General features: G+C 32.7%; 1 protein-coding gene across 9 annotated transcripts; it reads right to left on the bottom strand.

Annotated features, from left to right (window-relative positions):
• On the bottom strand, positions 1–23,440 carry LOC128182299 (cytoplasmic dynein 2 intermediate chain 1-like). 9 transcript variants are annotated; one of them, XM_052850884.1, is made up of 36 exons: positions 23,335–23,440; positions 23,112–23,165; positions 19,702–19,780; positions 19,459–19,523; positions 19,309–19,350; positions 19,051–19,113; positions 18,658–18,856; positions 18,162–18,394; positions 17,810–17,854; positions 17,502–17,564; positions 16,939–17,022; positions 16,561–16,644; positions 16,224–16,253; positions 13,968–14,021; positions 13,259–13,315; positions 13,005–13,064; positions 11,049–11,135; positions 10,403–10,684; positions 9,846–9,957; positions 9,500–9,600; positions 9,177–9,297; positions 8,565–8,641; positions 7,861–7,937; positions 7,527–7,602; positions 7,207–7,315; positions 6,638–6,710; positions 5,944–5,972; positions 5,353–5,417; positions 5,054–5,172; positions 4,724–4,826; positions 4,175–4,241; positions 3,985–4,043; positions 3,634–3,679; positions 2,587–2,770; positions 2,022–2,088; positions 2–1,573 (listed from the first exon to the last, which is right to left on the bottom strand). In XM_052850884.1, the coding sequence occupies exons 1-36, from the start codon at positions 23,347–23,349 to the stop codon at positions 1,463–1,465; spliced, it is 3,192 nt and encodes a 1,063-aa protein (XP_052706844.1). In that variant the 5' UTR covers positions 23,350–23,440; the 3' UTR covers positions 2–1,462. The 9 variants fall into 9 exon arrangements, with proteins under 9 accessions (XP_052706861.1, XP_052706844.1, XP_052706865.1 ...); XM_052850890.1 differs by having other exon boundaries at positions 3–1,573; positions 18,162–18,387; positions 18,657–18,856; XM_052850901.1 differs by lacking the exon at positions 23,112–23,165 and having other exon boundaries at positions 1–1,573; positions 23,335–23,433.
• Between the last annotated feature and the right edge of the window lie 878 nt (positions 23,441–24,318).

Here is a 24,318-nt window from a genome sequence, read left to right as displayed (position 1 = left end):
GTTAAATTAAATATTCATTATTTCTTATATTTCATAATACACAAATTGAAGTAGTTCTCACTTTTAAGAAATAATTTATTAGACAATGTTTGTAACAATCATTTTGTAACCAGCAATAAAAGTTTATTGGTCCTTTAGTACTACACAATAATCAACTTCAGCTTGTGCAGGAATGAACCGGACGGTTTCACAAAATACACACAACGAAATACAATACCACTTTATCACATTAGGGCATTAAAATAAATAATTACACCCCCCCCCATCCCCCGCTAAGCACAGCTTAGATTTCTCATTAATTTTTCATTTTTGCATTCATGAAACTCCACACAAAAAATACATAACAATTTACAAAACAATGAAAAAATATAATTATGTACAAATTCATCTTACAGGGAAAAAAAGGAGAGAAATAACCCAGACCCCAACATAAGAAATTTGAGTGCATCAGGATATCCATTGATTTACTTTTAAATGATTAATGACAAACTTAAAATGATGAAGAAAAATGAACCCAAAATCGTTTCCAATACTAGGCAACATTGAATTTGTTTTAATATTTCTGTAAACAATCAGACATTTTCTTTGTGTGTTTTGCAGTTTGTTTAAACTAACTAAAGGTAACTCATGACAACACACACGAATAGAATCAACGTCTGAATCATAGCACAGGAATAGCATTAGGATCAAAGTTAAGTGGCTGCAAAATTCTGATTTGTCATTAGACTATTGAAAACCAGTACAAAAACTGTTAGCAATCACAACAGATGTTATACCTCATTGATACTGAAAATCAGAAGTAGAAGGTAATGTGAGACCATTTTTTAAAATAGAAATACCGTAGTCATTCATATCAAAACTTATGAAAGATTAAAAATAAACAGAATTTCTCTAAATCAAATGGGAAAAACTCAACAACTTGGCATTGCAATGTATCTAAAATGTAAAGGGAATTTTTCCTATTTTTTGAAGGGGGGGGGGGGGGCAGGATGGTGACTCGTGACAAACAAAATTTAACTATTGAAACACTGTCTTTATCAAATTTAAACATATACCATGTACATATCGCTGAATTAATGATGCTTCAAAGTTTGAGTCCTTGTCAAGTACTTAAAAACGCTTCAGAACTACCAATATCATGTCATAGATGAATCATTATGTTATATGGATCACAATCTAGCTTTTTCTAAGAGTGATCATCACATGCCCAGGAAAGGGGTGGGCTGTTTAAAATTACTGATTGATTACACATAATTCATAATCATGCCACATTGATAATTAACTGTTACGAAGCTATGGACAGGGGCCAGAGTCCACTGCCCTGATATGTAAATCAAAATCTTCTAGTTATTACTAAATTTTAAAATAAAAAAAAAAGACAAAGAAATGAACAGGATTCCAGCTAATAAATTACAATATAATTATCACAGACGATTGAGAGGTCAGTTGTCATGGAGACTGTTCAGAACCTGGCTAGATATGACGGAAGGAATTCGTCCTCCAGTGTCTGTTGTTCCCGGAATTCTTTAGCTATGGTGTGGATCTGTGTCACTCCAGACTCCATGCAGATCAACTGTACAAAATGATAACACAATTTAATGCCAAGGTATTTTCATATTTTGGTAACAAGTTACTGTAAACTGGGAAATATTTGTTTTTTTTTTTATTTTCGCCCCTTTCTCCCTTGTTTTCAGCGGGCGAATTTAAGGCTGGGCAAATTCTGTTCTTGCAGATAATATCTTGTTCATCACAACTGCATCTATCGAATTCAAGACGGGACGAAACCGTTTGCAAGTGTAGAAGGGTGAAAATAACACGGGGTGAAAATAACCCTGTATACAGTATCTCATTGATATTATTATTAACGTAATGTTCATGTAAAATAATGGTTTTTAAATATTCATTTTTCAAAAATGAAAATATCATATCACTTTATTTTGTTGACTAAATGAAAAAAAAAATCAGCAAGACTTCAAAGATGGCTTGTTGTTGCTATAAGAAGTAGGATAACTGTAGTTTACCATTTGTGGATTTCTGCCTCCTTGACCCGCTGTTCGAACGTCAGATGTGAAAGCTAAACAGGTTACCCTGAAAGTGTGCACATAAACACGGTTGTATTGCTTAACCATAAAAGCTTTTTTTGTTCTTTCATTTCTCAATTTAACATAGATGCAGAACTGTAGCTCTCCGGTTAGGAAAAACTTAGATGGCAACCAGTTTTTTTCCAGTAGAGCTACAGATCTGCTACTAAATCTAACATCAATGACCTTTATCTACTTGAAGTTGGTTTCTACATTTCTAATTTCGAATGAAGCAAACTGAACAGGAGTATACCTAACATTAAAACAAATATTTTATAATTACCTTGCTCAATAGTCAAGCAGTATCTAAATTTTCATTGAACAATATGACCTGTATCTAAGGGGTGACCTTGATCTAGCATTTGATATGGATATTTTTGTCACTGCTTTTTACGTCGTTGTTATAACATTGTGATGCTTTTTTGTTTCAGTAGCCAGGTGTGAGAGAAAAATATAAAGAATTAGGGTGATAATCAGTAACATCATTTTTGAGCGAGATCCTTACTTGGCGTCCGGAGACAAAGTTTCTATCTTAGCAGGCATGGAGTCGCCCTCTAGCAGATCAAACGTGTAGAGCCGGCTGTTGTCGTCGAGGACGTAGAACACACAGGGGCGACTTGGGGACCACTTAGCACACCTCACCCCCGTGGTTCCCCACACACGGGCGGGCCAGGACACAAGGGCCGTGTCTACAGAAACAATGATAGATATATACAGTAAAACACAGTTATAGGGAACACATCAGGACACAAGGACGACAGTAAAATACAGTTTTACGGAATATAATTGATAGACAAAGGCCGAATTTATAGACAAAATCACAATAGAAAAACATGTACCTTACTGATAATTTATAGAGTACTCATGATATACATACAGATACCATATAATATTTTGTCATTTATATGTACATGTCCCAGTATGTTGAAATGAGATGGATTATATACCGGTACTAGAATGTACTAATCTACATGTACAATACCAAGATACTCTAGATCTGCATTGCATATTTACAATGTTAAATCTAGTATCTGCTGAAAATTTAACTGCTGCTCATCAAAGTTAATAAATATCATATTTTCTGTTGAATGTATAAAACACAATAAAATGAGTTGAACGTTAACATGCGAAGAATCATACAGAGATAGATGTAGTTTTTAATTTTTAATTTTGAACTTTCTAGAGGTCGATATTCCTAAGATTGAGAGCTGAGTTTTGTACGGGCTTCAAGACGAAAATTTCGATTCAAATCAAGATAACTTTGAGAAGTCTGCTGTCAATGATAAATCCAGGAGATAAATTAACAAGATTAGTATCTTATGGGCATAAAAGGCGAAATCTTGGGCGATCTTGTGGTATCATATGATCACACTGCCAGATTATACGATGTGTAGAGAGTCAGAGATAGAAATCATGTGATATCTTGAGGATCATAGTGCGAGAGATTGTGAAAGAGAAACAAGTACATTTATAAAGAGAGATGAAGAGAAAGCTTCATTGTAAATTAATATGATAAAAATGTTTTATTTTGTGACACTTCATGGACATGTACCTGTTTTTGTGCTGAATAAATGAACATCACCATCTCCTGTGGTTGCCTGAGGAGAAAAAATATAAGATATAAGAATAAGATAATATCTGATTTACCTCTCAATGTTTTATTCAACAAATTTAATCTTTATATTTGATATTAGCCATAGTGCACCTGTCTGCACAGGATCAAGATATAAAATATCTTCACTCAAATTAACTACATGCGTTAGGATCCTTTGCTTAAGTCAATCATAAGTAGAGTCTTAAAAAACATTGAAATGTTTGCTCTTCTGTAATTTTCGTCAATTCATTTTTGACAGGAAAAAGTACACTGAAGTACACTTAAGCAAACAAGTGTTGAATATCTTACCAGAAAACAAGGATGACAAAACGGGGAGAAGTCGAGCGTCCGGATGTCCACAGGAGCATCTGAGAGACAAAACATTGAAATACAGACATTAAGAAGTAAACAGGAGCTTCAGCCTTTATATAGAAAATGAAGAGAATTGTTCATTATTTATAGATACTCTAAATAAAGAGATTTCTATCAAGAAACAAACCACTGAGGGCTGTGAACATTCTGGGATATGCTTTGGATCCAAATCTCAGCCCATGGTACACAAAACCCTGAAATTGTAATGCACCGCATATCAACACACTAATCAATAAAAGAACTGACAATGCTGACACATGTATGCCAGTATGGGCAAAAACTATTTTCATTTAACCATCTGATAGACTGAAGGCAAGGAGGTTAGAGTTACAAAATAACCAGGTCCAATAATCAAGGCACCTGTTAAGGGATAATGCACTAATGACTTTTGATCAGAAATCAATGCAAACTAAGACAACACTGTCAAGCTTTTAGCACTATGATTTGCACTTTAAATGGAGTGTGAACAATAATATTTTCTTCTCCCTTCCCTTCTCTTCTGTATATACATTCATAGCTTGCAATCAATATCAATTATAGGTATTTCAAAAATAGTCAGTACACAAATTTTAAAAGTTTGCAAACAATGAAAGCAATATTCTGAAGTTTCTCACAGTTAAATAAAGACACAATCTGGTTACTGTACAAATAATAATGAACGAAGAACATGTATTACCTTCTCAGTCCCGACGTAGTAATGATTTAAATCCCCTGGGGACAACTGTAACTCAAACGTACGTAGGTAACCCTGCTTCTCTTTGGTGGTCTCTGTTTTCTCTCTGCATTTGTAAACAAAAGAAAAGTACAATCAACATTTACCCTGTTTGTACAAACTATGAAAACCTCCATTCCCAGAAGTTAAAAGATATGCCATCAACTTGCAACACACACTCAAGTAAAAGCACCTATCCTTTTAATATACAATCTGAGCACTCTTATTGAGAAAGAACCTCTACTATTCCCCCTCCCCCCCAAAGCCCTCCAAAAAGAAAAGAAAGGTTTTTACCTGAGAGGGTTTCGTAGCTTCATTGAGGAACTCAGCACCAGTTTGATTCTTCCCCCTGGGGACAGTCCAAGGTCAACCTCTGACCCCGCCATATCAGGACTGGAGATTTCAGCTACAACCTGTCACATATACTAGTACATTATAACTTTATTATATGTATATGTAATACTAGTTAGTAAAAAGAACTGCAACTTCAAAAACTCTACAAATATTCTCTCTCTCTCTCTTTCTCTCTCTCTCTCTCTCTCAGTTTCTCTCTCTCTCTCTCTCTCTCTCAGATGTTTAATGTATGTTTTTACCCAGAATTTGAGGATGCCCATCTCCTCACAAGATACTAGCTGGAATGTAAGTCCACCAGAGGAATCTACAACAAAAATCAGGCAAAGATTCGAAAAACTTATTTTTTAAGTTCAACAAATCTTAATCTTAATAAAACTGAAATACCTCTTTATCTAAAGTACTATTATTAAAGTTTAACAAATTAGTTTTACAACTTTTACTACTACTTACTTTCATCCAAGTACCAAATAGTTTGAATATGAGACAATACAAGATACATTGTATATCTGCATGAAATTAAAATTTGAAGTAACAAACCAGAATTACATAAAAAATTAATGGAAAGTGAAACAAATATCACAGGTGTCACTTTATGTAGAGTCTTATGATAGTTATAAGCCTTAATCCAACAGTCCTTTATGCCAGATATTGGATGGTCCACACGTTTTTGGTCAAGCACTATCTGATACAATGTGTATTCTGAGACTTTAACATTACGTAGAAACTTATTGGACACCCAAAGTTTAATTATAACACAAAATGTGGGAAATTTACTACACGTAATCAAACAAAAGACATTGTCAATAAATTGTTTAAGTATAAGTTATTACCTTCATGAGAATCTTGACCTGCTGAGTCACTGTAACAAGAAAAAATTTACAAACTCAATTATTGTAATAGCTTGTTTTATATTGTAAACCAACTTTTAATTTCATAAGATTTGCCAGAGTCTCACCATCAAGAATATACCTCTCACCATGAGAAAGCCCTTGCAAATAGCTGAGATGAAACATTTTCTCACTAATAAATGAAGAATTAAATTACCGGTATTGTGAAAATTTTGATGTAAGGCTAATGTTATAGTCAAAGGGCAATAACTCTCCAAAGACTTACTCATCTGTATCTCTAAGTTGTGTATTTTCCTTTTAATCTTGTTCATTGATAATAGTTGCCATTACATTATTCATTAACACCATCTGAGGATGCTTCCACACAAGCTTCAGCTTTTCTGGCCAGAGAGTTTTTGAGAAGAAATTTATTGAAAAATACTAACAAATTTTTGACAATTCCTAATTATCTCCCCTTAAAAGAGGGGGTGGCCCTTTTTTTCAACAAATTTGAATCTCCATCTAATAATGCTTTGTGCCAAGTTTGGTTGAAATTGGCCCAGTGGTTCTGTAGAAGAAGTCGAAAATGTAAAAAGTTTACAGATGGAACCTGGGAAGACAGATAAACAGACAGACAGGAGTGGAGAGACAGCTAAGAAAACTATTGTGAGCCCTCTGGGACTGAGTGAACTCTGACCTGTCAGTATAGGACACGACCGGGGTGAGGGTGGTGATTGGGCTGTGATGATTGTCCACCTCCACAATACCAGCTGTAACAAAAGGATTCAGTCACAGAACAATCATTTATACATTTACTGTAAATATATCTATCTAGTTTAGAGTGAGCAAATGATGTTAAACATAGAATTTACTTTTGATAGTTTTTGCATTTTTATTCACTTTCTTAAAATCTAGAAGCAAACATAAATATTTATAATGTAACATACATACATGTATGTTACATACAATTTCTGATCTTTTCTCATTTTTAATTCATTTTTATTTGCAAGGTGTCATCTAATATTTGAAATACACAAATTCCTCGAATAAATACCTTTAGAAATGTCAATGAATATTACAATATTTGTCACTTTTTATTCGAGATATTCTTTAAAGATCGGCATTGGATATACCTATACATTAAAAATTACATTAAGATATATGTAGGTTAAATGCACTCTGATTTGCATCAGATATATAAGTATCTATATACATGTACATATTGATATGTACATTGATGGTTAAATGCTCATTTGATGAACTTACCTGTGTTGTAGGTAGGATAACGTAATAAATGGTCCGAGTTTTCATAATGTACAGACTTGTGTAGAGCCGGGGGTTCCCGGAGATCCCAGGCACATACAGAACCATCAACCTATGCAATGTTAAATACACTTAATTGCACAGAACAAAACTTTCTGACAATCTTGTGAAAACTTGAAATTATTGAAAATCAAGACAACATTTCATAATAGACCTAAAAAATCTACAAAATAAAACTTTATACAAAGTTGGTTAAATCAGAATTTAAACATATTTTCTCCCTCTTTAATCAGCTTTAAATGAGATGATAGGGATTAACTTACCATCCCCGCAAAGACTAGAGTGGTCTTGTATGGACTGAAGCAACAGCACACAGGTTGAGATTCACAGGCCAGGATCCTGGAAAGGAATTCAACAGCTAATAATCATAACGTCAACTCAAAGAGACACTAGAAATATTAACTGTAACAGCTAATTATCATGATGACAAAGCCAGTTCCATGACACTCTTTATTTTCAATAAGAGATCAAAATAGGATCCTATGAAAATGATTCAAATTGATTATACTGAGATTTTTCTGATGATAAATATGATTTTTATTACAAACAATATTTATGTAAAAAACACTCGACAGAAATTGCTTCACATTGCCATACCTTTGAGGATAAGATGGCTCATTCGTGTTCCAAACACAGATGATACCTTTCCTGTCTACAGGGTTTGACTCTGATGCCTAGAAATAGAAAACAAACTTAAACTATGGAAAAAGGTAGAATCAAACACTCAAATCAATAGGCGTTGGGTAAATATGATATAAACATGTATTAAGATGTGACTACTTATGGCAATAGCCAATCCACCTATTTGAGCTAAAAGTTATCAATGACATTTCACTTGAATAGTCTTGGGTACGTTCTTATGACCTTGACATTCAGGTCACAACGTATATACTCTCTTTCTAATGTATGAAACTTAAAAGAAACTAAATACATGTAGTCTTAAAAACAAATATACACAGGTTCTATGATTTTGGTTGCAAAAAGTCATTGGTTGAAAAAGATTCCAACTAGCAGACAAGCTAGTACCTAACTGAGACAGAATGCCACAAGTTTCACTTGAAACAGGTTTTGTTCAAAATTATTAACTATTTGTTTCCAATCACCCCTTTTTTTATTTTACTAACTGAATGAATTCATTCAAAAGGGCCATTTTCACTTCTTGTAGCATTTGGTGACCAAGAGGGTTCTATATTGTAAATAATTTACTGACACACACAAGGTATGGGTACTTGTAAAGTCATTCCAAGTTACACATTGAAGATAGAATATAAAGTTTATAGAAACAATATGCCTCGACTTACCTCAGCAGGTTTGTTGTATATAGTAAGTAAGTAGTTTGGCTGGGTGGGAGAAAAATGAGCGAACTGGACACTGCGCCCTGCAAACAGAACAAAGAATGCACAATGAATGCACCCGAGTCCATCGACCAATCATTGTGTTACTTGTGTCACTATTAAACAATTGAACAGTGATTACAAATCATACCAATTCATCTGTTGATTAAATGCCAGTTGATTTGAAATCTAATGTTTGGCTTACCATGTTCAAATTAACATTGATACGTAAGGGAATTATTCAATGGATAAAAGTGGCTGATTATAAGTGACTGTAAGTTATCTTGTTCATTTTAAACCTAATTTAATGAGGTTTCATTAATATTCGTGGGCAACAATTCTCGAAGATTAAATGAAAATAACATTTTCAAGGATAGCTACATTTGTGGACAATGATTCTATCAATACAATGTATTTTAAGAAATTGCACTTCAATGAAAATTTTATTTTATGGATCAACTCATAAGTGAAATCCAGGAAAAGGTATTCACCAAAAATTGCCAAATCCCCAGTACATTTTCAATGTACATGTAAATCTAAAGACAAAAGACCTGTCCTAGGTAGACTTTTTGTAGATACCTTTGAGTATGGAGAGACAGGTGAGCTGGGAGTAGCCCTCACTCAGGGCCAGGTTTGTCCTGTTATCTGCCTTCTCCTGTCTCTGTTGATCTTTCTCTTCATCCAGCAAAATGGATATCACCTACAACGTTCAAGAACAATCTCTTTTGAAAGATACCCAACTTTCACTTCTTTCATAAGCATTTGACAAAGGTCCCAGTAGAAAGCAGATATTATCTTCAATCCAGTAACACAACATATTGTATCGCCAAAGCAAGGCAATTTTTGAGTTTTTTTCATTATAATATTGATTACATTGGTTTTAGTTGACATTGGAATTTTACCTGTCCTGCTTTCTGTATAAAAGAGTTGAGGCGACCCAGATCTTGCTGTTTGTTCTGTTGAGCTGATTCCTCCTCATCAAGGTCCTTCTCACCATCTCCTCCTGGGGAGATACAACACACAGGTATAGATTATACAAACTACTTGTATTGCAACATTGTATTGGTACATTAAATTCCAAGCTTTTTTTTTTAATTTCAAAAGTAAATGATACAATTTCATCCATGTTAATTGAGAATCTCTTTCAAAACTTTATTAAAAACTTCATTGAAACTTTTAGAAATCAATAAACAGTTTTGATATGTTTTGAGATGTTCCCTATTCTTGTCTGTCTGTGTCAGTGCTTACTTCCACATCCTGTGAAGTCCTCTGGAGGATGCTGAGTCCACTTCTGTCGGAGATCTATCTCGTCTGTCTGTATGTCTCTGTCTATGTTGTCATCGTTGGTCTGGACGTACGCCTAAAATATCAAGACCAAATATTGTTATTCCATAAAAATAAGACTTATTATGATGTGCATAAAGATATTATTTAAGTATAAATAAATTTATTTGTTTCTTTCCTAATTACTTACTCATCAACCCTCACGATGTGGGTGTAATTGTATGTATGCTTGTATTTCATAAATAAATGAATTATCAAAAAAAAAAACCAACCTCACGATAAATGCTCAAACTAAAACCTTTTTTCCACATATTATTTTAAAAACACATTTCTCAAAAAACAACTCCAGAGTTAATGCAATCACACTTTCCTTTTTTTTAGCAATGGAATCTAAATTACATCCATAACTTTTTTTCTGCCAGACAAATTATACATTTCCATTATATTTCTTTGCCAAATGCTATTACATCAGCACCAATAACACAAAACAAAACCTCAGTAAAACAGCAATTTAGTATGACCTGTTTGGTATCTGTCCTCCCGAAGCTTCTGATGTAGAGGTCATACTCCTTGACTGGAGGGAGGTCAAACAGGTCATAGGACGAGACGTCCAGCTCTATCATCTGTAGTAGGTCGTGGGCGCGCTTGGTGGTCTTACTGTGAGCCTTACGACTCATTGCCCTCTGTCTGGCCCCTGAGAAGTTGATGAGGCCCCTGGTCACTGGTCTAGCAGGTTCCGAGTCTGAGTCCTGGTCATCATAGTTGTTGTTGTAGCGGTTGTAGCTGGATTCCCTCTGATCTCTCTGCAAGTTTATTAAATGTCTATCTAAAGGCTCTTTCCGTGGTTACATTTTGTGGGGTTTCATAAAACATTTAAAAAAGAAAGATGAAAATCCATATGAAACATTTTAATACTTTCTTATTTTACTTGATCCACAAGATTTGGCCCACTTATGCTGTTCTCACTTTAGAGCACCTCAAGATATATACATGTACAAGTTCCATTAGTATAGCCAATAAGAAGAATCTTTGACTCTTTTACAATCTCTGATTTTCATCTACATCCACATTAATCTGAATTTTAGACTGTATTTTTTTTTTTTAAATTGATACAGTCTTTCATTCTCATCTCTTCATTACAACCATTGCTGTTCACATTACATTTACTGGTGACTCCGGTTGTTGTCTGGAATCCTGTTGCAGTCTTTCATTCTCTTGATCCAGGGCCTTCAGCACTTCATCCATCTCTGAGTCCTAATTAATTAAATTAATTGTAATACATATATGTACATGTAGAATTAGAAGCTCTTACTTTTAGAACTGAAAATGAGAATAATCAAAGATTAAAATATAAATGTACAAGCAAAAATGTATCTGATTCAGAGATATGTGAGAAAAAGACAATCCACATTTCACCAGAATTTAATGATGAACCCCCCCCCCCCCAAAAAAAAAATTCTAACACTTAAATTCTAATATTTCAACTAGTATATCTCTATTGATTTCACCACTGTTTTTTATACATTGACTTGCTCTGTAGCCTTAATTTGACCTGACTAGCACTTTTTGTCTGAATTGACAAAAAAATGTAGATCATTTTAAGTAAGTACAATACATGTATAAGTAAACAGCATTAGTCATATACATTGCATTGTGATCACATCTTTAGTGGTTAAACTTCATCAATCATTAACTGTTGTTCTTCAGTCCATTACCAGTAAGTATTGATCAAAACAAACTAAGGATATTGATTTGACCATCATTGACAGTAATAAGTTACCCAATGCAAAATTCATATTCATTCAATATTAAAGATATTGTCAAAATTGTGATCTTTAATATTGTGCATTGTGTAGGAGTATATTAGACACTGTAATAGTAATGAGACTATCTAGGATTTTGCATACATTCAAAAGTATTTGGCAGTATATGCATGCATAAAAATGGGATCAAAATTATAGCTGCGTTAATACCAAAACTAAGTTATTTAATATTTCATTTTTTTTTTTTATAAAAAAAACCCTGAATTCCAAGCCAGCAAAAAAAACAATTACAGGTTCTAGCATTATTCTCAACAGATATGTGTCATTAGAATGTTAATTTGAATATATAACATGTAGATATTGATCTAAAAATTGACTTGATATTGCAATGAACCCCATCACAAGCAATTACTGTAAACTTCAAAATTATTAAACCTAGGAGACTCGATCTAAAAAAAAGTTTGCAATTAAGCTTAATGTCCCATATCCCCAAACTTTATTACACTGTGTACTCCAAACTGCCTTTGTTCCTTACAGTGTTGAGAATATGCTAGAAAATAATTAAATCATTGCTAGCTAAAAATGCAAACAAATGTCAAAAACCGAAATACAGATAAATTATCAAAATAATTATAAATATTTTTAATGTCAATCATGAACAAGAAAAATAAATTTTAAAAACAGTCATGGATTTTTATCTTATCAGAGTTTTCTTCACACCCATAAAAATTTGTCTGACATACTGAGGTCAAGATTTGCTGAGATTTAAGGGTACAGTACATGTAGCATGTGCAAAGAAAGATTTAACAGTTCATCACAACTGTCTGTGCTCCTCTATGGTTCCAGTGGATCACAGAAGTGAACTGAGTGTGCTTGCATGTAATTACGTATTTCAAATGTCCAGTAAAGGGAGATACAGGGTGAAAAATTGATCTGCATGCATATTAAATCAATTCAACTGTGTCAAACCAGACAAGAGGCAAATCCAAACACTAATCAATTTAAGGAACCAAAAAATGGTGACTGACTAAGGTGGATTCTTTTAAATTCACGGGGACTAATTTTCCTGGATTGTCAATTATCAAAAGTTTCGTTGGGATTTGTTTCAGATCTACATATATGAATAAGACTGTGTTTCATAATTTGTCGGGAATGTTAATCATTCTGTTTCCAGTGAAATCCTGGAAAATGGAGAATATCATTATTCCACATCATTTTATCCCACCTTCCCTCTCTTGAATTTCGAACACTTTACATGTATTTGATTTATTTTTATACTGATCAAAATTTGGATTGCCGCCCAAGTGTTGAACACGCCCAAACAAACAACCACGCAATACAATGATGTTAATATAGTTACAGAATAGTCCAATCCATGCCCGCCTTTAGGTGGGGACTTGTGGAGCTCAAAGTCTGACAACTGTTATGGAAACAAAAGGATTATCACCAGAATTCATAAACAGGGCATGCAAGTGCGGCATACACAACAATGTTTATTCTTTTTAAAAACATTTCAAACATCATAATTATTATGCTTTCAGCTTTGTAACACTCTAAGCATTCAGCTTAAGACTGTAAAATTTCACGGCATCTGATTGGTTAAGATTTTCTCACCTTTCCTTTCGCAACAGGTGCTTCATCTTCCTCATCTTCGAAATCATCTTCATAGTCCTACATAGATATACAATGTAAAACAAAAAATAAAATAAAGTCAAATTTTAAACCTCAGCAATGAACTCAATAGCAAAATCTTGTTTTAAATTCAACGAGAACTGACTAAAATAAATATGCAATATCTGGATTGGTAATACATGTGTAGTTATGGATGTATTTGCAAGAAAGTTTAACAAATTTTTTCAAATATTTACAAAGTGTTTTTCCATCTTATATGGACATGTAGAAGTATTTAGATATACAAGTACAACAGGTGCTCCCTATCTATAAAATCAACAATCAAGGTTTGCAAGTAGCTGCCATTGTTGGCTCCTGATTTCAACTTAAAATGACTTTAGTCTGAAGCTATGCTTTTTTTTGAATGCTATTTTTTTTATCAGAGTACAAACACTTCACATTTCTAGATGAACAGTTATGATGTCTAGAAAAAAAGTTGACTATGCATTAATTAAACTTTGGCAGCTTCCATCAAGATAATTCAGATTAAAATGCAAAATGTTTTGTTGGTATTTTAGCATTAGTACATGTATAGGGATGCTTTTTATTTTTTTAAATACATGTACATGTATATACACTGATTAACACATAGAGGGGAAAGCCTATATATACACATGCTTTCAAAAGGAAATGTCAAAAACTGTCTTCTGACCTCAAAATCGTCTTCATATTCATCATATCCATTCTCCTCCTCCGCTTCTTTGGCCTGGAATATAATTTAAAGTTAATGTGGACTCATCCGCTGATGAAATACTATCATAATGTATTTAACATATTTTGTAGAGATATTGTGTGATTTGGGATATAATGTCAAGTAACTAAAATAAATCTGTTTTTTAAACAATAATTTTCAAACCTGTGTAAAATAAATGTACAATGAAAATAGATAAATAGAATGTTTGCTTGTAAGAAAGTTATCTTTATCATTAATTTATTCTTTCCATAAAAATAAAACATTTTTTAACTGAGATAATTCTAAGATCATTATAATTTTTACCATTAATATATAATGTAGCACTCTATACTAATAACACTAGTCAGGGATATAAGTGGTAGAGGAAGAAACATGAGGAGACCGATTCAATCAGGGGTCTGCACTGATCTACAGAATGACATTTTTTATTTCCAAATCAATGGAAATCTGTGTTTCTGCATACATCCCTGACTAGTACTTAAATAGTCTAAATAAAATTTAACACTGCAAAAACAAAATGTGAATCTCTATATTCTCTCATGCCTTATCAATTATTAAATAATTAAATGTACAAGCATGAACAATAATTCACTTGTATGGTAAAAGAAGCTGAAAATTGTTCCCCTGGCCAATACAAAAATCTCCATTGAATGGTACATGTATATATAACACACAGTTATAATTTTATATTAACATGGAGATATATTGATCATTAAAAAAACGTGCAACCTTCTTTCCCTAAAAAGTCTCCAGTATACTGTAGATTCCTAATTAAATGCGAGGATTTAATATCCGCGTAAAATCGCGAGAAGTACATCTCGCGGAATTTAAAATCTTGCTTTTAATTTTTGGACGTATGTAAACTAAATGAAACTATGCTAACAATTTGGTGTTCGCGATTTTATATTCTCGCAATTTGATGCAAACCGATTGAATCGCAAAATTAAGTACTCGCATAAAATAAGGAATCTACAGTAATAAATTGTAATAATTTGCTGAATTTTCCCTAAAACCATAACTAAACTTTAATGTTGTTCTTTTACAAGCATACATGTATATACCACCAACAGGATATATCTTCAGATAAACCAAAAACCCAGAGCTGTAAACCGCCTTGGATATTTACATTTATTTTTTAAAAAGAATTATTAGGTCTTATGATTAAACTGCATGGGAGGTACCAATAGTTTATGGTCTTGTTCCCATTAAGATTTGTTGGAGCATGGAAGCAAGCAGTTGGCTGATACTTCATTGTTATAATAGCTTATATTTATATATGATGTAAACATCCATGAACTTAAACATGCAAGTATGTTAAAAGCCATTTTATATGTACCATCCCAACTAATCACTGGTAAAATGTATATCTACTTGGGTGCATCTAGCAGGCAGCAATATATGTAAGCTGGTCTTAAGCATGAGATTTCCCAAAATTCCAAATACATGTATATACTCATGCAGTACTAAAGGGACTTTAAAATTCACATTTGCATGAAGCATTTTTTTAATCACCAACACCTTCACTAGCCAAGGGTTTCTGATCCACACTGCTCCTCACAAACCCTTGGCATACTGTGCTATCAAAAGTCAGGATTTTTTTCCTTGATTTTGATTGGGGTTTACTGAAACCGTTCGACCAATCAAAAAGTGAAAAACATATTTGATTCAATCAACAATGATTTAGTAGTTTATTCACGAATTTCTCTAGCTCAAAACTTTTATATTTTAAGTCTTTCTGTTTGAGCCTTCATGATACATGATTGCATGCAATGGTGCAATACCAAGTAACCCTGATTGTACGGTATATCAACAGAGGCATCCATTTGTAGATTAAGGATTTACCGCTCCAAGTCTTCCACCCTTTGAACAAATTCCATCTATATGTAACTATGAACACTGTTCCTATTTTTTAAATACACTGGGCATTAAAATGTTCTTTCTACTTGTCAATATCAATGTCTTTTAAGGCTGCCATTATTGCACCCATGACGTTTAAAGTACAGAATCTTTCATCATTTTGCTGATTTGTAAATAGGCTAGGATATCACATGACAAAAAGAATCCCAACTTTTGATTAGAACGATATGCCAAGGGTTCATGAGGAGAGGTGTGAGTCAGAAACCCTTGGCTAGCAAAGTAGCATCACCAAGTGATATACTGGTACATGCACATGTACATGTATATGCAGTGCCTTTGTCCTTAACTAAAACTCACATGTTTGCTGCTAGTTTTGGCTGTTTTTTTCTGAAATATGTCACTTATTGATAACTTCATACTCATCTTATATATAATCAAATCAATATTATATGATTACACACATGGGACTTGGAGAATATATAATATACTAAACTGCACAAATCCCAACTAAATACTGTACAATTATCTCAATAAAGTAATATATTTCTTTGTTTCTGAAAATATGAAAATGAACCAATGAAACAAATTACAAGTACTTATTAGATTTTTTTAAATACATGTAATACATGTACATTAATATTCCTATCAAATGACAGTCTGTTGATAATTAAATCAATAACAATAAGCAGCTCACCTTTTCCCGTTCTCTTTCTTTCTCTCTCTCCCTTTGTTTTTCCTTTTCTCTTTCCTTCTCTTTCCTACGTCTTCTTTCTTCATCCTGTTTATATAATGATTGTGGAAAGATTCCAGTAGTACAAATAACAATTCCAAAAACTTGAAACACTGGTTTACCTTAGCTACATGTATATCAGTGACAATTTACAAAAAAAAACAACTCATTCTTCTGTAATACTTAAATATCTGACACAAATATTATCCAGAGGCAAGGGTTCTATTCACTTCCAAAAAGCAAGTATGCTTATGTTTAACTTATTCGTTTGATAAGAGTTTTAAGTCTTTTTGAAAAAAAAGTGTTGTTTATAAATGCTATCTGACATATGGTGTGACTTACATCTTCATCCCTGTGTCTACTTTTACCCCCTTCTTTTGATTCCCTTTTCTCTCTTCTCTCTTGCCTCTGTCTTTCCCTTTCATCCTATTTGTGCAATTTAAAGACGAAATTTACTTATTCAACTCAATTTATTTTCTGTATGCCCTCAATATCCCTTGCCCTTAAAACTCAATACATCTATCATAATTCTAAAGACAGGAATTATTTAAAACAACAAATTCCTATTTTTCCACACCCTACTAAAAAATGTTATTTTAAACATTTTAAAAGCTTTAATAAAGTCTTGGACATGTAGTTCACAATTTTCATAATGATACAAACATAAAACTGCTATACTCTGTAATAGACTTGCGAAAATATTGCACTAAATAAAAGATAACAAACACATGGAATGATAAATCCACAATTGATAATGAATGTCAATATTGGCCAGGTACACTAGCAAAATTGTGCAAGAATCATGCAATGCAACTGGAAAAATTTACTCCAAAAGTGATCTGTGCATTAAAACCATCATAATGATAATTGCATGATGTTAGCAGATCAACACAGAACTGAGAGACCTCATCAAGTGTGCTTCTCTCCTCTTCACCGTCCTTCTGTCGATGCCTTCGCTTTTTGTGGCCCTGCACAACAGGCAAAGTGATCTTGTTGTTTATTTAATTCTAAGGGCAGAATCTGTTATCATAAAGGGGGGACCTAATGCATGCATCAATCCAGGCAGAGTGATTATGATCATTCAAATCAGCAGCTGGGCTCTTTAATTTCTTCTTATAAGTTTGAGAGGGAATCTTAAATCTATTTCAATTTGTTCTAATTATGTACGGTGTGTTATAATACATATACTATAAATTAATAAGAAATTCCTTACATCCTCATCTTCCTTGTGTCTGTCTTTCCTTCTTTCTCTGTCATCCTGCAAAACAAATATTGATCACTTTAAATTATGAATTCAGAGAAATTTACTTTTAAATTAAAAAGATGGGCAAGGTTAATTATCTTTACACTTTGCTAATCAACTGCAAGAAAAAATGAAGGAACCTATTTAATCTAAAAAGCTTAAACATTTCATTTTATCCTTTATTTAGTACAGTGTCCTAAATAGTTAATGCCAAAAAAAAGTTGCACTTAAAATTTTGCATGTGGCTCCGATTGGTTATTTATTGATTACCCAGAGCTCCTAAATGCCTAAATCTCTCAATAACAAAGTAAGAATATCCTACCTCATCTTTTCTATGTCTTCGCTTTCGATCTTCATCCTCTTCATCCCTGTGCCGCCTGCGTCGATCGTCACCATCGTCTTCTTTATGCCTCCTCCTCCTGTCATCTCCATCCTCCTCTTTATGTCTTCTTCTTTTATCATCACCATCCTCATCTCTGTGTCTTCTTCGCTTATCATCATCATCCTCATCTCTATGCCTTCTTCTTCTATCCTCACTCTTTCCTTCCCTATCACCGAGAATAAAATCATTTGATTCACAACATTTCATAACTTTGTTTGATTCAAGTAGAGCTAGCTAAAGGTTTTTTTTTTTTAACAATTTAAATGATTAAATTTAAGATCAGGTTCTTCAGTAATAAAAAACAGTACATGTATAACTTCTCTTTTTTAACGAATGTAATATTTCACATACAAAATACATATCATATTATATATCATTAAAACCAATCAATAAAAGTTATGATAAAATGGCTTTATAAGTCAACACATATAATACCGATGCTTTTCATCTTTGTCTCTATGACGTTTCTCTCTCTCTGCCTCCTTCTCTCTTCTTCTCCTTTCTCTCTCTTCATCTCGATCTCTGTCGTCTCTGTCTCGATGCCTTTCCTCGTCTCGATCTCGGTGTCGTCTTTCCTTGCGTTCATCGTCATCTCTATGACGTCTTTTATCTTCATCCTTACGTTTATCATCAGTCTGTGTCATGCAAAACCAAAATACATACATGTATTTCACTGTATAAATGAATGGAAGGGACTACACAATTTAGCAATGTGATAAAAGGAAATATATTTGAAATGTCAAAAAGATTGTTTTGAATTTTTTTTCTATAGATTATCAGTCTTTAATCTAAACATGAGTCTTTATGTATGAAATACTATAGTACAAACCTTGGAAGAGCTCTTCCCTTCTTTTCTTTCCCTTCTCTCTCTTCTCTCAGCTTCTCTTTCCTCCTATATTCAATTTTGATGCAAATTCTTGATAAATATACATGTATACTGGCAATATTAATGTTAAGTACATGATCAAAATTGTTAGATCATATTACAGTAGAAATTTTTATTATTTTTTTAGTTTTGTTTACATATATTTTTTAAAGATTAACTTGAGTAATATCACAATTGAAAACTTTTTTTTTTAAATTTTACCTCCGTCTTTTCTCTCTTGCTATCTCTGTGTTTCTTTCGATCCTTAATATAAAAAAAATTTGAAACATAAAATTCTATATATATCTTTAGAAAAATCATCATCATCATCATCATCATCATCATCTTATATTATGTGACATGGCTGCTGACCTCATCCCCTCTGTGACGACGTCTTTCATCATCATCATCCCTTCTGTGTCGTCTTTCTTTTTCTTCTATAACACAATAAAATAAATCAATACTTCATATTAAATTCGTAACATCTGAACATATACATGTACATTGATTTAATGCCATAATTAAGTGATGTTATTTTTCAAAATTCTTAAGACAATATGTAATTCTTTCAAATCTGTTGTTAGTAGGTACCAAGGGAAGATTGTGAAGACATACCATATTCATTTATATCTTCCCCTTTTCCATCTCTTCTTTCTCGCTTAAGTCTTTCTCTTTCTTTTCTGATCTCATCTTTCTAAAGTTTATAATATTAATAATAATAAAGTAAAAGAAGCTAAAACAGGTGCAGACACTTTTTCCATCAATAACTTAGGAAATTTTAAACAGATGTCACCAATATAAAGAATAATTGGGGTGTCTATGAGATACACCAGGTAAATTTTTTCTTCAGCAAAGGAAAATCAGTGTTATTCGTACTTAATAAATTCAGTATCATCAGTTTTGTGATTGTCAAATTAAACCAACTTTATACATTTCTACAATCTCATAACATTATAATCATATTATAATTATTGTTATATTTTTTAATGTATATGCCCCGAGGGCCCTTGATTGTTGAATAAATAAAGAATATAAGTCATTAAGTGACCATTCCAACCTATTCAATTCAGTAAAATTGTTCTTTCATTTAGTTCTTGTTAAATTAAAATTTTCAATCATTTGAATGTGTTCCAGGAATGTATACTCATTCAAGATAATTAAGCAATAAATCCAAATCACATGATACTGTATCTCATGTTATATGATTCTGCTAGGGTCTGAAATCAAAATTTTGAAGATCTGTTATGTTATTAAAAGTATAAACTCTAAGCATGCTATAGCTAGTGTATTTTGATGTTTGACAAAATTAAATGAGTGCAGAATTTGTGAGTAGCTAGGTATGTATGTATAGATAGAATGTTCTATCGTTAAAATGACAGATGTCCTACAGACCCGGTTTAACGATAGAATTTGTCCCATATACTCGCTTCGTTTCAAATAAAAAAATTATATTGTGCTGTATCTCGCATAAATTTTCATATGATTGGTCTTAAATACCTACAATGTTGCTCTTTTATAATCCCATATTACCACATTTACTGTTTTTGCAACAAAATCACTGCCACTTTTAACATCACGTTTGAAAATCTGCTGTTTATGGTCGCCATGTTAAAGGCCGAACATTTTTACCAGGTGGTAAATCTCAGGTGAGGGCGGGGCTTAATTATTAGAGGTGTGAAAGCCTCCGGGGCTTGCAGTCTACCATGGTCGTAAACGCTGCTAATCGCTATACACAGGAAGCAAATTAATACACAGGAAATAAAGAATTAGTCAGAATTGGTCTTAGTTTAAATATCTTATTGTTCTTATGACCATACGAAGCGATTTTATACGGAAATGGTATGTGTTGTCCGAATTTTCTCTAAGCACACGTGTATAATGCACAATTGAAAAAACGCAGTAAATTAATTCTGCTATAAAAGCATAACTCAGTACATTGTGTTTAGCGCTTGACATTGTTTAAAAACTTAATTTTAACAATTATAATAGTATAAGAAAACCATACGATCAGTATTAAAGAATGTGGAATATAAAGACAGCCATTATACGGTCGACAATTAATGGAGTTCGTTTTCCATGGAGTGACATTTACATGCACCAACTTCCAACTGAGTGAATTACCAGTAAATATAGCTTTAGTAGCACTAGCACAGTGTACGTTTGTTGTAAAAAGAAAATTTTATGTTTTGGAGCTGTCCATGCATTTTCGTGGAATTTATTAGGTCACACACATTCATTGACAACATAATTCAAATATAAATTTTCAATCACTGAATAATTATTTTTCATAATGAATTTTAATACTGGTAATGTTTAAAAATCAATTTTCAATTCCTTCTTTTTAATACATTAAGGAAGATATCAAAGATAACGTTGTTAATTGCTAGTCAACAGAAATCAGCGGACCTGGCAAGATCACGCTCCGACGATCACGTCAATCAAACTGGGTGCTATTGTTTCAAACTTGATTGACAAGCGGCATCATTTTGAAGTTTGTACAGGTAAAAAAAGGGGGCGTTTGTAAAATGTTCGGCCTTTAAGGATTAAATCTGAGACATTGTGAGTGCGATTTCCGACAAAATGGCAGGCAAATTCAAACGTATTTTTTAACAAAATGCCTTGGTACGACTCATTTAGGATATTTTGTGGACTAAACTTACAGGCACTTGTTTCTGAGAAAAAAATTTACCCTATTATTATACTATAGGGTAAATTTTTTTTCTCAGAAACAAGTGCCTGTGACTTAAACTACATATGCATGTTCAAAAAGGTTTGTAATGTATAAAAATGAGTTTTTCCCCAGCAGATTATTCTTAAGAGACTTAAAATCGACGCGAAGCTGATTCGCTTTGGGCTGCTATGTTGCGAGTATATGGGACGAATTCTTACTGTGACCTGAGCTTAGCCTGGTCATGGTAAGATTATTTTTTTAATGTATGTATAGATGTAGCTTTCAGAGTCTAGCATAAACTTAAATTTCAGAATTTTTTTTATCCACTTTTATGTCAATTAAGTTATTTTCTTAGTGTCTATCTGTGTATCTACAATGTATATACAGTCATGTTTTCTTTTCTACTACATTTGACATGTGGCCAAAAAAAAAAATATTCATGTTTCCTGTCACCTGACCAAAAAAATTAGGGTAGGTAGGTTGGAAAAAAATTTTATTTTTAAAAAATATTTTATTTTTAAAAACTTCAAGAGTGTGTGTTATAATGAAAAAAAAATTATGTTCACAGTGACAGTATGTTAATGATGATTCAAAATTTCCAAAGGTATATGTATTATTATGCATGTAATGTATAGAAAACAACCTGCATCGAAAAAAAAATCGATTTTTTTAAAATAAAAACTAATATTATTTGCAAAATTTAATCTACATGTGTATGAATGTATTTATCCTTTTCTGGATAAATATTTCTGTTTTGTTTAAGCTTAATGTCAATACCAAATCAGTGTCTGTACTTTCGTGTATTTGGGGTATTAGACCAACCCTTGACCCACTTACTATCGTACGTTATTATGTAGAGGATCTGTTTAATTTTCAAGATAATATAGACAGCAGTTTTATGATAATTTTAACATTTATTGCAGTTATTAACTAATAACAGGTTATTAACTAACTGTTATATCGGGATTCAAAGTAATAAACATCGTTTTTGTAATTTCCAATGCACAGTATGTTGTTGCATCACCCATATTTATAAACCCTGAAAATAAGATAGTTGCAAGTTATACTATAACCACAAGGTCAATTTATGCAGTAAAAATGTCTGTATATTAGTTTACTATCATTATTTTGCCAGTGAGGTCAGTTTACACGATTGTGAATTTAGAAGACCGGGCACTTTCACTTCTCTTTTTGAGGAAATTCTGGCGAAGTTACCGATCACCATCATGATCACAAAAAAACTTTTAGGGTCGGAGGGTAAAAGATAGGGTCGGTCGGGCGACAGGAAACAGGAATAATTTTTTTTTAGGCCTGTTTATAAGAATATATTTGTAATAAAATTTGTGCTTCTTACGTTCAAGGCCTTTTTGAGCTCGTTGGTCGACCAAGTGTCTTCCTTTGAGCGAATCTGTAATTTGTAACCATTAAAAATGAAAAATTTCTATAGAATAGGTGAACTTACCGCCAAACAGTTTATCTATTTGCAAATACCTTTAAATAGTATTTACACTATGTCTCTCGAAATACAAAACAAAATACATCATTTACATAACTGAGAAAATATCTAAGACTCATACTTTTTCAGAAGGCATTTTTGGAGAGCTATCTTGAAGCTAAAACCACAGCTCTCAATATTTTATCATCACTAACGTCGCCATTTTCAAGCTTTCCAAGGTATTTACGTAAATGGGATTCTAATATTACGACATATAGGTTTTAATTCGGCTTTGTAATTAAAGATCTTCTGTTTAAAATGAACAGAAATAATAACAAAGAAATAAAATTACATTTTTTTATAATGTAATTGGAATAATAATAAATGAAATATACTTTTACGACAATGAGCGTTAAGATTAGATATGTCGTACAAAATTCTTTCGGACAAGTGCGCTCTTGAGAGAATGACATGCGCGGATCTTAGGGGGGGGGGGGGTCTTCAACAATTTTATATACATTATACAATTTTAGAAATTAACATTTGTCCGACTCCAAGTTTTGTCTACGTAATTATCATATTCCATTCGAGGCAATCTATAATTTCATTATTTTAAGCGTTCAATCAGTATGTTTTTTCTAATGTTGATATATCCTCGTATTGATCTCATCAAAATGTTATGAGTGTATAATTAATCCACATTACGTGATTTTTTTTGTTGCGTGACGTAATGTTCGCCCTTTACAATGATTTACATAACCTGCCTTGTTCACCTTGTTCAGGAACTTAGCATCGTTTTTCAAAGTGTGTGTGGGGGGGGGGGGGGGGGGGGGCAGACTCGTCCAAATAAAACCTGAAAAACTATAAAACAAAAAGAAAATTTCTTAAAATCATAAAATTTTTAATCCGTGGGAATTGGAGGTGCCTGTTGTGATTAAAATTTCGTTTGTTTGTTCTTCGAGTGCAATGAATTAGAATTTCCAATGTACAAATGAATACCAAAGAATCGATTGACAATTACTGAAATATTAAATTTTATATCCAGATTTCAATATGGTATCGTGTATATACATATATGTATATTCGTTAAAAACAATTTAAATTACAGAATGAACAACACAAGAAA

The sequence above is a fragment of the Crassostrea angulata genome, chromosome 1 (assembly GCF_025612915.1).
Source record: "Crassostrea angulata isolate pt1a10 chromosome 1, ASM2561291v2, whole genome shotgun sequence".
Lineage (NCBI taxonomy): Eukaryota > Metazoa > Mollusca > Bivalvia > Ostreida > Ostreidae > Magallana > Magallana angulata.
This window is presented reverse-complemented; position numbering and strand designations above follow the sequence as displayed.

Excerpts from the sequence above, each read along its gene's own strand:
- LOC128182299 (XM_052850884.1), bottom strand. Across the intron at positions 7,938-8,564 it reads TATACAACAAACCTGCTGAG|GCATCAGAGTCAAACCCTGT; the intron begins GTAAGTCGAGGC and ends TTCTATTTCTAG. Across the intron at positions 3,680-3,984 it reads TTTGTCATCCTTGTTTTCTG|GCAACCACAGGAGATGGTGA; the intron begins GTAAGATATTCA and ends TTTTCTCCTCAG.